The sequence below is a fragment of the Zalophus californianus genome, chromosome 6 (assembly GCF_009762305.2).
Source record: "Zalophus californianus isolate mZalCal1 chromosome 6, mZalCal1.pri.v2, whole genome shotgun sequence".
NCBI classification, from domain to species: domain Eukaryota; kingdom Metazoa; phylum Chordata; class Mammalia; order Carnivora; family Otariidae; genus Zalophus; species Zalophus californianus.
The window spans coordinates 7,964,870-7,979,482 of NC_045600.1; the positions used below are offsets into that span (position 1 = coordinate 7,964,870).

Here is a 14,613-nt window from a genome sequence, read left to right on the forward strand (position 1 = left end):
GCGATCTCTATCATCATAAAGAAGGAACAATAATTCTGACTTCCTGATTTCCTTTGTACAACAGGTTTTAAAAGGTTGGGGGATGAGAACAGGACACACGCACACATTTGTTTTTACAGTAAGTGATGTAATTAGTATAAAATAATACAGGGGTAACAAAAATACAACCTCTGCTAAGAGTCTAAAAGAGGGCTAAAACACAACTGTTTAATTCAACATGAGCTCTATTAATACATCACACTGAGTACATCTTTGTTTTCATTCATAGACCGCTCCACCAGTACTGTAAATCATCCCCTAATCACCTGTTTCGAATTATACACATCAACTGATTTTCCATCATTTGCGTTTTATCATTTGCATTTATCCAAGTCTCCAGGAAAGAACACATTGATGGTTTCCATTACTAGCCTCAGGCTCCTTCCCCCTTCCACATGCACACCCTATTCCTTGAGAAAGAGCAATGCCAAGTGCCACAAGGCAGGCCAGAGACCTACCCTGCCCCTGCATTTGCAATACTCTCCCACCTAAGACACTATCCTGTTCTCCAGTGGTTTTCTAAATCAGTAGTTCTGAACATTTAAGGGATTAAGACCCCTTTGAGAGTAAAAGCTAAAGTAAAAGCTAACACAGTATTTTACATATATTCTAACAGCTTTACGTTTCATCCCCCTTATTAAGTGGGTAGCTGTTCTTCAATTTCACAGATGAGGAAATTGAGGCCAAAAGGAGTAACTTACCCAGTCACATACATTTTAAGGAGCAAAACACAGATTTGAAACCAAACAGTCTGGCTCTAGAATCCCTGCTCTATATGTAATTATTCCTTGCTCTATACTACTTCTCCAGAAATTTTCATAAAAACTATAGAGACTGTCCCAGCAAAACCATATGTAACAAAAAAATGCCATCATTTCAGAAGTTCGCCATATTCCCTAGGAGGTACACAGATCCCAGAATAAGAACTTCCAAGAAAACAAGAGCACTGGCTGCCCACCCCACAACCACCTCTCCTCTCCATCCTTTCCAACAGAGCACCAACTGGGTTCAAGCATTCCATCTTCTTCCACACGGCCACATGCTCCACCATGCCAATCGCTGTGCTCGCTCGGCCCTTGCCGGTGACTGGTTTAAGCATGAGCACTGATAAAACCCGGACCAAGAAACATGAGAGGAAGGGAGCTTCCTTTGCCAGGAAAGTGAAACACAGAACAAGCAATACCTCCTACTGCTGTGTCTGCATGTGATGCCTAGAAATGGGGCAGCCACCTTGAGGCCACACAATGGAGAATTAATACAGCACAAAGCCAAGAGGAAGAGGGGAAAAGGGCAAGATAAAGGAACCTGGGTCCCTGACGATCACTTCAGAGAGCGGAGTCAAAGTTTTCCTTTACTTGCAGCTGAAAGCACCCTAACCAATATACCCCCAGGACTGAACTAAATCTACTTCTCGGACAGCTGCCAGCCTTACTCCAGGAAGTTCCATTCATTCATTCAAACATTTTTAAAATGTCAATCATGCACCAAAGTATGGTAGGTTTTCTCCAACTCAGCGGTGCCAACAAGGTTTTCTCTCCAATCTCAGAACTCCTGAGACACGAACGAAGCAGAGTCTTCGCACAGTTTAGTAGCACTTAGGGGTTATAATTGTCTCATACTTGTTTGTGTTTTCTCACCAGCTAGACTGAAATGTCATAAAGAGGAGGACGCTGCCACGGGAAGATCATGTATCTAATATGAAACACCAAACTGCAGCCTGAAGGGCTCCCTTTCCCATAAACGACATGGAGTTTTTGTTTGCTTGCTTGCTTATTTATAAGAGGAAAAAAGGCAGGGTGCATTTGCTTTGTTCCTACTAATCAGCTGGGCTCAAGTCAGTTGCTAGTGTTCTGCACAAGTCCTCCAGACTAGGGATAATGTCCTGTTCATCTCTGTTAAGTGCATGCCCTGCAGCCCAGATGGAGGCCTGGCAGAATTGCAGGTGCTCAGTAAACAATGGACAGTGAATGCTCAAAACAGGGAGAAGAAACATAAAACATGCAAATTTTTACCTTTTTCCATTTTTATCATGTAGGCCAGACCCCCAGTACTTAGGAACGCCCAGGTACTTCAGTTTATGGGTGCGAATCCACTTCTGAACTACAAGTTAAAACACACAGGCCTGTGATTCCACTTTTGTTTTACATGATTTTTTAAATCATTAAGAGCAGAATGTACTTAATACATGCAATAAGATTTCATCTTTTTTCATAAAAAAGTGAATACATTATAATAATAAGTATCTTGCAATCAAAGCATTTTTATTAACTCACAAAATTTTATCCTGCTCTAAACATTGTCTTTAAAATGAAAAATCTGTGAAAGGCATTTAAAAAAAGAAAATCCAACCACAGTATGCCAGTTGCTGTTACTAGCTCTAATATAAATGGTTATTCACTTCTCCAGAAAGACTTTTTACCCAATCTAGAAGTTGTTTACCTCATTTCTAAAGGTCGTCAACCAGGAAATAAAGCTGGGGGTGGGGGGGGAGGCTTGAAGACGTCTAGCTCTCTTCCCTGCAGGCTGTTCTGATTCATCAATTACAGCATCCCCCTCTGCCCAGGTTATGTTCTCCAGAGTTTAGAAAAAATTCTCAAAAAGACTGAGAGTCCCATACATGAATTAGGATTACTTCTGAATTTTTAACAATATTTACTAAATCCTATATCCTCTACTAACTTTATTCTATATATATCAATATTAGTGAAATCTTCTATCAAACCCAAGAAGAGATCAGAATTCTTTCATACAAATCTGATTAAAATGAAATTTACTTATGAAGTAAAAAACAAAAAGCATGGTAATATCAGATCCAGTGCTCTAGTCTTGTCTTCACACAACAAGCGGCAGTCACTTTAAGAGTGTAGACGTAAGTGTGCCTTATTCCTTACTTTGCTCTGGTTTGGCAGCTCGCTGGTAGAACTTCAGTTCAGTAAAGAGAGGTCCATTGTCACTGGGCTCCTTAAAACATAAGAGGTAATTGGCGCTAGCAGTCGTTAACATTATGGAGTCATTTTTAATGAAACTTCAAAAAGCACTGATGTCAAAAAACATCAGTGTTTCTTTCCAATGTGATTGTGATAACTTAAGTTTGTAACTATGTTTAAGGCACACCCTCTTTCAAAATGTTTTAGATATTCTCAGAGGAGTCCATGAATCTTATATTTTTGTCAAGGTCCACTTCTGTAAGTGATAAAATGTTCAAACTCAGATATACAGCTCCATCTTCGCTGAAGTTTAAGAAAAATATTTAAACTCATTTTCATCTTTGTTAAGCTTTCTCTTAAGCAATAACTGGCAACCATGTGAACTGTTTCACCAAGAGGCTATCAGAATTTTATTTCTGAGATCTAATAAAATTCCAATACCCAACTTAACCAATTAGTGGCAAAATCCAACTCTTTTCCCTGTTTCTCAGTACACTTGTATCTAGTCGATCAGGACTGGCAGAAACCAACCTTGTCACAAAGAGAATTTTCTGGAACTCCACAGTGAGCAAGCACTGTCCACTTAGTTACATCCCTTCCTTGCTGGCACTGATTCCCGCCTTTTTCAAACTAAGGAGCCCCACAATTTACTTCCCACGTGATAATTCAAAGTCAAGAGGAAACCAGGGCTCGGTAATAATTGTTTTCCACCAACTTTACTGGACTACATTCATTTTACATTTTAAGGGATAGTAACAGTTAAAATGATTGTAAAGAGTTATGTATGCACAAAAAGGCATGGACAAACGAGAAATATCAGCCTGTTGGGAGCTTGCCTTGTTAAATAGACATGGAAGGGTGAAAAAGATCTTACAATTTTGTGGACTTTTTAAATAGTAAGTTGTGTCTGAATCAAAAGTGGTTAGTATGTCATGTTTGATCATTTCTGTTGGTATTATCTTATTTATTGAGAACCTGAGAAAAATTCTGAAAAGCAGTGAAAACTTCAAATAAGGAAGCTAACATTTCCAAACTAATTCTAGGGTTGCTTTTCTTTTACGAAATACGGGAAGAACGTCATTTTGGACAGAACACCTGTGTAGCTGGAGTTCCCAGGTCAGCAGAGCATTATAAGAAATGACAATGAGGCCCACCAGCTTTAGGAATCCCTAGTTAAAGCACGTAGAAGAAGACTGGTCGGCCAATCTGCAAAGAGGCAGGCAGCACCTAGTTAAGAACGAGTACTCAACAACAAACAGGCAACATATACAACTAACACGCGGATCAGAACCTGGAAATAAACTTGCCTTGTTCCAGGTAAGTATACTTGTCTTAAGTATACAGAGCGGTACACAGGGCTTGGCATCTCATCATCTCTTAAGAAGTAGAAACTAACCAACATATAAGGTATGAGTCCAAATCCCTAACTTTTGGACTCAGTACCTCAAGTTTCACCATAACCTGTGGCTCTTTTCTTGGCATCAGTGCTCTCTGGATAGACACCTGTACATGTTCAGAGCCCACAGCCAGGCCTTCAGCAGAAGCAGCAGTCTCCGTGAAAGAAATGAAAGAAGTAGTGGAAATTCACGAGAAGACATTTTGGTGAAGTTACTCTCCAAAGGCTAACTTTTAGAATAGCTTATTAATATAATTCAAGTTTGAAAGGGGTTTTCCTAAGACAAATCCTGGCTTATTACCATCATATAAAATTCTGATTCATTCCATTTCGACCTATGTCATATCAACTTTAATTTCCAAGCTTCCCTTCAGGCAATAATTTATTAAACTTATAATAATAAGAATCAACCTATATAAATCAGACTATTATAATGAAAGCCCCACTACAATGAAGGCTCTTTGAGCTCATTTCATACTTTTTTCTAATCCAATAAGGTTCCATTATAACAAAATAAAGGAGCTACTTCCTTGGCATTGCACTCTGGCCAAAGCTCACTATTTCTGTGGAAGAAAATACCTTAACTCATAACTAAAATTTTATTAACATATTTCAAATCTAAAATACTTTGCCAACTCTATAATAGCCAAGATTTAGAAAAGAAATTGGGACTGACATTTTAACTAGAATATCACTAAACGTTTCTTTAAGACTTCTAAGTGTCAAAATGAAGATGACAACAGAAAAAAAATTAAAATGTGATATATTTCAATGGCACCCTCTAAAAGCAACTGGCTGCCATTTAAAAATGAAGCTGTATAAAGTTTCCCCTTCCTACCAAAAAATTATGATATATGAATTAAAAATTCAGGTCACTTCTTATAAAGTCTGTGAGAGAAATTAAACATCAGTCTGCAAACTTCTTGCCAGGGAACTTGAAAATACAGACTTTATGTCCATTCACACTGTAAAGTGACCACGAAATAAGGAACTGTTAGGCTACAAGACCCAAAAGCCCGCCCTCCCCCCAGTTCTGCTCTGAGCTCACTGACATGACTGCAAAGGGGAAGTGTAACTGAAAACTAATTTGTTATCAAGGCTGTTAACAAGAAAACACAAAAGAGTATTTTTTTCCTCCTTCCATTACCCAACTTATTACCAATTTCCCACTTCTCACTGCACATCATCTTTCCTGAGATAAAACAGATAGGGTATCTCAGTTATCTAAAGGCAGAGAATACAAGTTTACCATCTCTGGTGCCCCCAGCACCACGGCTCCAAGGCTGCTCCCCTAAGTCAATAAGGAATAAGGCCCTAAACAAAACCAGAACAGTCATTTGGTAGGAGAGAGAAAATATTCAGTATGTACCTAAACATCTAACTTGAATATGACTGTCTTAACTTCATTTCAAGACCAAATGTAAGAAATGCGTGGGTTAACTATCCGAAGCTCTTTCCTAGAGCAGGGATGCATATTAGCAGCAACCACATTTTTTGACAAATCTTCCACACTGAGGTGGGAAGCCCTACCAGAAGCACAGGGAACCTGCTACCTCACTGAATGAAAGGTTCCCCAAAAGTACACATGAGCATGCATGATTCCACTGAAAATAATGAGGGTGCTCTGTGCACCAGACTCTACCAGTGGTTCTCAACCTTGAGGCACAAAAGAATCCCCTGGGGAGCTTTACTAAAAATACCAATAACCAGGCTCTGCACTCAAGAGATTCTGATTATACCGCACAACTGGAGTGGAGAACCACTGTTTGATTTGATATGCCACTGCATTATTAAGTCTAATTTCACATTAAAAATCAACTTGCCTTTGTTTTGTTTTTTTTAAGATTCATTTATTTATTTTAGAGAGAGAAAGAGAGAGAGAGAGGGCAGGTACACAGAGAGAGAGGGAGAAGCAGACTCCCAGCTGAACAGGGAGGCCGATGCGGGCTCAATCCCAGGACCCCAAGATCATGACCCAAGCTGAAGGTAGACGCTTAACCGACTGAGCCACCCAGCCTTTGATTATTTCTTAAATAACATTTGCTAAAGTGATTCTTCTCCAAAGATAATATATGTGCTTATTTTAGAAAATTTGGAAATATTTTGACATATTTTCTTCACATTTACAGCTGTTTTTATAAAATGACCTCCATACTACACGTAGTTTTGTATCATGCTTTTTTTAGTAATTACTTATGAAATTTCCCCAAAGAGTAGTACCTGTTCTTTAAAAACATGATTTTTAATAGACCCTAATGTTTTAAATGGCAAATGTTCATAAACATTTGATTTTCATACTGGAAAGATCTGATACTCATTTTACAGGCTTGTGTTTGGTGAACCATTTCCACCTTTAATATTATAAAGCTCTGAGAGCAAAAGACTTACAGAATAAGTAGTAGACAAGGCTACGTCACAGCACGTCACAAGTGAAGGCGAATGATGCTACTTGAAAAGACACAGACCCAGAGATCAAAGTGGGTGGCCCCAAGAAATCAAAAGGTGGCGGGAAATTATGGCTACAAAGTTTTCAGGAGAATAAAACAGGCATTTAAAAACGTGATAAAGAAAACAAGTTTACAACGAGGTCCTTAGCATTATACAACTTGAAATCCAGCTAAGGAGAAAAACACATACAAAATTAAAAGCAACTGTGGCGTGGGAAGGATATTAGCATCTGAAATGGTAAAATAAATGTAAACAGAATGAATGCTACTAGAGTTTCAAGGAATTCAGAGAGGATAAGGATCTGGGAAGGAACCAGCAATAGCAGCTACTGGGCTCTCCCCGAGAGAGGAAAAGCAAAGTCAGTAACACTGATTTGTTTATGGCATTCTTCCAGGATCACAAACTACCACACTGAAAATGTTGCTAAGATATTAAATGCAAAAGAGAAATCAACTGACTATTTATCATTGTCCTAATGACAAAGAGAAGGAGTAATACAGGCCAATGGAAAAAGAACTAAATTAGGGGACAGGAGAGATGCAGAGCACTAAACTAGGTTTGATAACAAAAGGCTTTAAAATTAGAAATAAAGAGTAATTTACTACCTTATTAAGCAGTTAGGAAATGCTTGTTCCTACTCATTTTTTTTCATAACTCTGTAAGTAAAACAGGTAGTACAAGTGACGTTACATTAAATAACAACTAAAATACTTAGAATGACCCATAATAAAGAAGAGCATCTTCATTCTAAACTAAACCACGGTTAGAAAAATCTGAGGCTATCCAGAAGAAAGACATGGTGACACATCAGCCCCGCCTGTAAGGTGCGGCCCTGGTGCTGTCCCTTCCAACACATGGGGAGGGCAGTGCAGGTTAGCCAACTGCAAGGTAGACACAGCCAACCACATTTTTTGAACCTCAAGACTATGAGAAGTCGTAAGTGGACCTGCTCTCTTCTAACAATGGAAACTTTTTAAAGATCCTAAGAAGAAAGTAGTCTTGCCTGCAGATTTTAATTTTAATCTGTCATATCAAAGACAAATGCAGATAACATTCTGCGTTTCCATACAAACAACCCAATTTAATAGTAAGAACTTTCCTTCCTCTGATACAGCAGCAAACTGAGTATTTCAAAAGAAATATTGGTCCACAAAGAGAGAAAAAAAATCCAAAATGAAAGGGCTTAAAGAAAAGCAAAATGCCTGGTAGATATGCCCATCAAGGTATCAACTTTACTTACAGGCCTGAACAGAGTAACTGGGACCCAATTAGCCGTCTGCTATAAACAAATATAAAAACTGGACAAAACAGATGGAATCCCTCCTTTCAGACATCAGACAAAAGAGGCAGTATAGACTGTGATCTTTAAAAATTGGGAAACAAATCAGGGCATGTGGGTGACCAGTCAGGATCTCAGGGTCATGAGATAGGGCCCCGGAGTCAGGCTCTGTGCTCAGCAGGGAGTCTGCTTGAGATTCTCTCCCTCTACCCCTACCTCCCCCTGCTCTCTCTCTCTCACTCTATCTAGTAAATAAATAAATAAAATCTTAAAAAGAAAAGGTGGGGGGACAAACACAATGAGCCCCCAGCCAGACCACTTTCCTCACAGAGGCACCAGGAATAAAAAGGAGGTGATCCAGGATTCTGCAGGGCAAGAAGGAAACCGAGCGCCAATAACCCTGATGCCAAAACTAACCAATGAGAGTGGACATGTTTAAAATTTAGAAATATTAGGAAAAAAATTAAAGACCAATATCCCTCATGAACAAAGATGCAAAAATCCTTAACAAAATACTGGCAAATCAATGTCAGCATTATATATAAAGCATAATACACCATAACTAAGTAGAGTGTATGTTAAGAATAAAAGTTTTACACTCAAATTACCAATCAATATTACTGCCACATTAACAGAATAAAGGAGAAAAATCCTATGATCCATTTCAAAAGGTGCAGAAAAAGCATTCAAAAAACCAAACAGGCAAACGACAAACTGGGAGAAAATATTTACAATGCACACATTGGGAATAGGACTTGCATCCAGAACAACTCTCTTACTACTCAATTGTAAAAAGCAAAACAACCCAGTTATTTCAAACAAACCAACAAAAACTGAGGAGGCACGTCACAAAATACATGAATGGCCAATAAGCACAACTCCTTGGAAAAACTAATCAAAATCAGCCATCAGGTAAAACTCTGAGACACTACTCTACACCCAACCCCGTGGCTGCAAAACAACCCAACCCACCTGACAAGCACACATTCGAGGATCTGGAACAACCCGGACTCTCCTACCTCACCGGTGAATGTGTAAAATGGCACAACCACTTTGGAAATCTGTCTGGTACTTTCTTAAAAATTTAAATATACACCTTCCCTACAAACCAGCAATTCTCCTCCCAGATATTTATCCAAGAGAAATAAAAACCTTGTACAAAAATTTTTATAAAAGCTTTATTCATAAGAGCCAAAAACTCTATCAACAGGAAATGGAAAAAAAGACTATGTCTATATAATTTTCTGAGCAGTAAGATTGAACGAGTTAATTGATACACCAACAACATGAATGAGTCTATTAAACATTTTCTGGAGCATAAGAAGTCAGAAACAAAATAGTATATACTGTATAATATCATTTATACGACATTCTAGGCAAGAATAATCCACAGCACAAAAAAAAAATTTTTTTTTTTTTTTTTTTTAAAGAAAAAAAGAAACTCGGGTAAGTAGTTACCTCCAAGGGTGCAGGATGTAGGGGTCTGACCAGAACACAGTATAAGAAATCTTTCTGGGGTGATAGAAATGTTGTATATTTTGATACAGCTGGGAGCTGTATAGGTATATGCACTTGTCAAAAGTATTCAAATTATTTAATATCTATGGATTTCCTTGTAAAAACTATGCCTGAATAAAAAAGTATTAAAAACAATCACTAAAACAATTCAGGTCCAAAAGAGTTAATTCACAAGGGACCAAATATATTCCTCATTGAAAAGAAAGTGAAATAAAACAAACCAAAACACAAAACTTCAGGATAATTCTAATTTCTGTAGCCTTTAGAAAAAAAGGAGGGGTGGGGAACTTACGTAATTTGCCCAAATAACAGACCCTGTTATCTCTTCTATTATTTAACAAAAACATGTTCTTCACACAGAGTAAAGAACTTTGAGAGAGGAGTTAGAAATGTAACTTTTTAAGCAGAAAGATGCATAATATATTCTTAACAAAAAATAGTAGTTAAAATGCCTTTTAGTGCACCAGTGTGTAAGCTGACCTGACGATTCAAAGTATGCTTATATCAGACAGGATGCTGTCAATCTTTACTCATTACAAACTAATTTCAACATTAGTTTAGCAAAAAGAAGGTTCAAAGTGATCACAATTAAATAAATAATTTACTAAAATGGATGGGGAAGGGAAAACTGGAAATAAAATGAAAAAAATTGACCAAGTGGAAGTTCAGAAGCAAATGCAAGATAAAATACAATAAAATTTCATTAAACTAGTATAGTCTTCTGGGATATAAATAAAAAAGTAGCTCACCTATTGTAAATACAGCTGAAATAAAAAGAATGAGCTGAGTATTTTTATTCTACATTTGTACACCTCCATACTTTCATTCATTTTTCCCCCAAATACCAGGATCGCTCTAATTTAAAAGAGAGGAAATGGACTTTTTGAACTAAATTACTTAAAACTATAAAGATACTTTTGTGTCTTATTAAACATTTATCAAACATTGTTAAAAATGTAGTACCTTATGGTTTCATTAATTCTAGTTATCAAAGAGGATGTCTTACAAAATAAATACTACACCCATTCAACAAAAAAGAAAATCAGCTAAAATATTTTCTTACCACTTTTACAACACAGGGTGCATCGCTTCCCACCGATTTTGAAGAATTCACATCAGCTGTTTGAAAAAGAGATATATGTAGTATCAGAACAAGAAGTAGCATTATTTTAATTAGCCTGTTACTAACACTTTGTTAATATTTAGGTCTGTATATCTATAACTCCTTGATAGAATAAATTTCAGTTCCCAAATATGTGTCTCAAGATATCAATACAGTATATTTCATCAATTTGAAGACTTTTTTTTCATGATTTAACATATCTGAAATTGGAAGGCATTTTATAATTGCTGGTATCTTCAACAGGATCATCATAAGTATGGAAAACTCTGAGTTAAAGATTTCTTTAATTCAAAAGTACTCATGGCCTTTGATATGCTAATGTGAGTTGTGAATTCCCAAGAGGATGGTAACTGATGACATTTCTTAAATTTCACAAACCAGGGAACCTTTCTAAGAAGGGGCAAAAAAAAAAAAAAAAAAAAAAGTAAGAGGGAGCTAAAGTTCCAAAAAGCACTAATTTGGGGGGAAAAAGAATTCATCTGTATCAATAGTTCAGGCTGTTGGCGCTAGAACTTTGAACTGCCATCCATAATAATCGTCATGTGGCTGTCATTGTATTTCACGCAAATAAAGCACAGGTGCCCTGGAACACTGTGTCAGGAATATAAGGCTGCCCACATTCATGAAACAAATATTTTTACCAAGTACCTACGATATGCCAGTTTCTAGGAAATTGATTCAGTAATGAACAGGAAGAAATAATTGCTATGCTGCTCTTATGAAGCCAACAGTGGTAGGACACAGACAACAATTAAATATAAAGTATGCTTGATGGTGTAAGTGTTACAGGGAGAAAACCAACCGGGAAAGGAAGGCAGGTGTGTTGCAAGCTCCTAAGAGAAACCTCACTGACAGGGTGTCCCTGGAGCTGTGGTCTGAAGGCAGTGAGGGAGTAAGTCATGTAAATATCTGGGAAGAACATTCCAGGCAAACCAGCACAAAGGCCCTGACATGGAAGCCTCTGTCAGTCTGAGGAAAGCAAGAAGGCCAAAGTAGCTGGAGAAAAGTGAGAAAAGTGAGGTGGAAAGTAAGAAGGGACAGATCAGAAAAGCAGCAGGGACCAAACACCAGCATGACAGGTGACGTAAAGCTGTCACTACAACTGAACTGGAGAGCCACTGGAAGGTTCTAAGAAGAGGACTGGCAAAATCAGACTTGATTTTTTAAGAATTCTTCAGGCTTCTTAGTGAAGAATGGAGTGCAGAGGGCAAGGGCAGAAGCAGGGAGGTTTGCCAGGCTATGACGAGACATGGTAGCAGACAAGGTGGTGATAAGTGGTCACACTGTGGACATATGTTCAAAGAAGAGCCAAAAGGAGATGCTGATAAACTGGATATGGAGGGCAAGCAGGGAAAAGGAGGTAAGGAGGCCTCCAGGTTTTCAGCCTGAGCAACTGGAAAGAGGAAGTTGCTACTTACTAAGATGGAGGAAGCTGCAGAAAGAGCTGGTGCTTTAGGGAGCCTTATGTCTGAGATGCTTAGTAAACATTCAAGTTCACACGTTAAGCAGGCAGTTGATATACAAGTCTTGAGTTCAAAAGAATGGTCCAAGTTGGAGAAATAAACTTAAGAGTCACCTACATCAAAACACTACTCATTTAAAGCCAAGACCCTAGGGCATGAGTGTAGTGGAGAAAAGAAGAAACCCTAGGCCTGAGCCCCAAGGCATTCTCCCGTTAGACGGTGAAAAGACGAAGAAGGACCGGCAAAGGAAAACAAGAAACCACCAATCAGCTGGGAATGGCAGGATTTTGAAGAAACCGCAGCTACAGTACTTCAGAGTGAAGAAGGAACACGAGTCACAAAAACAGCTACCATAGGCAGATGGAAAGGTGTGAGCTCCAAGACACATCACTAAGATGCTGATTAGTAATAAAGCAAGATTAGATCTTTTTAAATAAGCACTTAATGTACAAAATATTAAAATAAGGATAGTATCCCAATAATACAACACAGTTCAAATGAGGAAAGGAGGAAAAGGAAGCTCAATAATTCAAACATTATGTGCTACAAAATACGCCAGGTACTAGGAACCCAGTAAGAGATGCCCTGTTGCCGAGAAAGAAAAGTAATTTCAATACAGCATGGAACGTACTGTGAAAGGGTTAACACAAAGGGCCTATAAACAGACAGTACCTGCCCTAACCTCAGCTTGGGAAAAATGAAACAAGAGAAGCATCACATATGGAGATCAAGAGGCAAAGGGCAGCAGGATGGCTGAAGCACAGATCCTGAGGAAATAAGACCGATGAAGATTAAAGCTACATAGGGACCAGACCAGAGGGAGGGTCTCGTATGCCATTCTCCTATGACTGGCACTTTTATCCCCAGCCCGGGGGGAGCCACTCTGGAAATTTAACTAGGCTAGATCACTCAAGCCACAGCGTAACAGTGGGATGCAAGGGGGCAAGACCGAACAGAGAAGAATCACTGCCGCAGTGAGGATCCCAACAAGACCTGAAAATGACCAGCGCCAAGATGGGGTCAGCAAAGAGGAAGAGAAAGCACAGAGTTAAAGCCGCTGGACTAGACGAAGAAGTACTAGGGCGGCTGGTGAAGGAAGACTTGAGAATGCCTTCCGGTGTCTGGCTCTCCTGGTCACGAGAGAGCCGGCAGGCATCCACGGAGAGCGCACTGTAGGCCCCTGGCCGTGGGCCCGCACTCAGGAGATCAAGTCCCAGGCTAAAGGTAAGAGATGGGGAAGTGGACAGTAAAAAGACATCAAGGGCAGACATGAAATCGATGAGAGCACTCAGAGAAAACACATGGAAGGAAAAGTGCGCCAAGGAAGAAAAGTTGGAGAACACAGAAGTCGCTCTGAGGATGACCATGGACCTCCAGAAGCAGCGGGAAAGCAAGAGGGAATGTGTTCCCGTGAAAGACATGGGAGCAATCTTTCTGAGAAGGAAACATAAACAGTAGCAAATGCTGCAGAAAATAACCAAAGAAAATTCAAAAGCAATCTCTTTAATTCATCAGTAGAAACCGTTGATGATCTTGAATATGGCTGCTTTTGTGTATCAGTGGGCACAGAGAGACAAACTGGAGGCAGCAATACTAAAGCAAATCCATATTGATCAATCCAGCTTTACAAAAGCAAAGCTTTATTACAGAAATCTGTCAAATCATTGAATATTAAAAAATAGTACTATTAGATGGCACTTTCTAATGATAAATATAAATACCAATAAAATAGCACAAATGCAATGCGAGTTGCAAATGTTCCAAAGGTTACAAAAGCAAATTAACTAATACAAAATGAAGAACCTACTTGCTTCAAGTTCCCATTCTGAACATGGGATGTCCTAAGTCCACACATTCTGCAGCACAGTTTATAGAATCTACCATCTCTAACCCACAAGGTCAAAACCTATATACCTGGCCAACATAGCCACTAACCTTTCCTGGTTTATGAGGATTTTCACCTTAACAGATAGCCTAGTTTACTAGAACAGGCTTGGCCCTGAACAAACCTAAAGAATCAATACCTGTCTCCCAAAGACAGGTGCCGCTGACCTAGAGAAATCTACAACGTACAGTAGAGCACTGGGCTTCAAGCTGTCTCATGAACACACCCCTAGAGACTGCAGCTAACCCTACACCCCGCTGGTTCTGGAGGAGTTGGGAGTCGGACCCACCTGAGTAAGAGCTCTTGATCTCCATCAGTGGCTCTCACACGTCAGCATGCATCTGAATCACCTGGGAGACTTGTTCAGTTGCTTTGCTGGGCCCTCTCCCTACGTACAGCGTCTGATTCCTAGGCCCAGAGTAGGACCCAAGAATCTCAGAGCTAAGAAGTTTCCACTACTAATGCTGACCTAGTAACTAATATTAGTATCCTGAGTAAGATGTTGCTTGAAAGAAAAAAGAGTTCCTTTACTAAA

The 14,613-nt window shown here is 39.0% G+C and overlaps 1 protein-coding gene across 5 annotated transcripts in view; it reads right to left on the minus strand.

Moving 5' to 3' along the window:
* The window catches only part of VRK1 (VRK serine/threonine kinase 1), an 88,467-nt gene that overhangs the window by 31,783 nt on the left and 42,071 nt on the right, over positions 1-14,613 (minus strand). For all 5 annotated transcript variants that reach the window (XM_027572157.1, XM_027572156.1, XM_027572155.1 and 2 more), the window contains exons 3-5: positions 10,671-10,726; positions 2,931-3,000; positions 2,052-2,139 (exon numbers count right to left, since the gene is read on the minus strand). In XM_027572157.1, the coding sequence (XP_027427958.1) occupies positions 2,052-2,139; positions 2,931-3,000; positions 10,671-10,726 (214 nt within the window). The remainder of the gene's footprint in view (positions 1-2,051; positions 2,140-2,930; positions 3,001-10,670; positions 10,727-14,613) is intronic.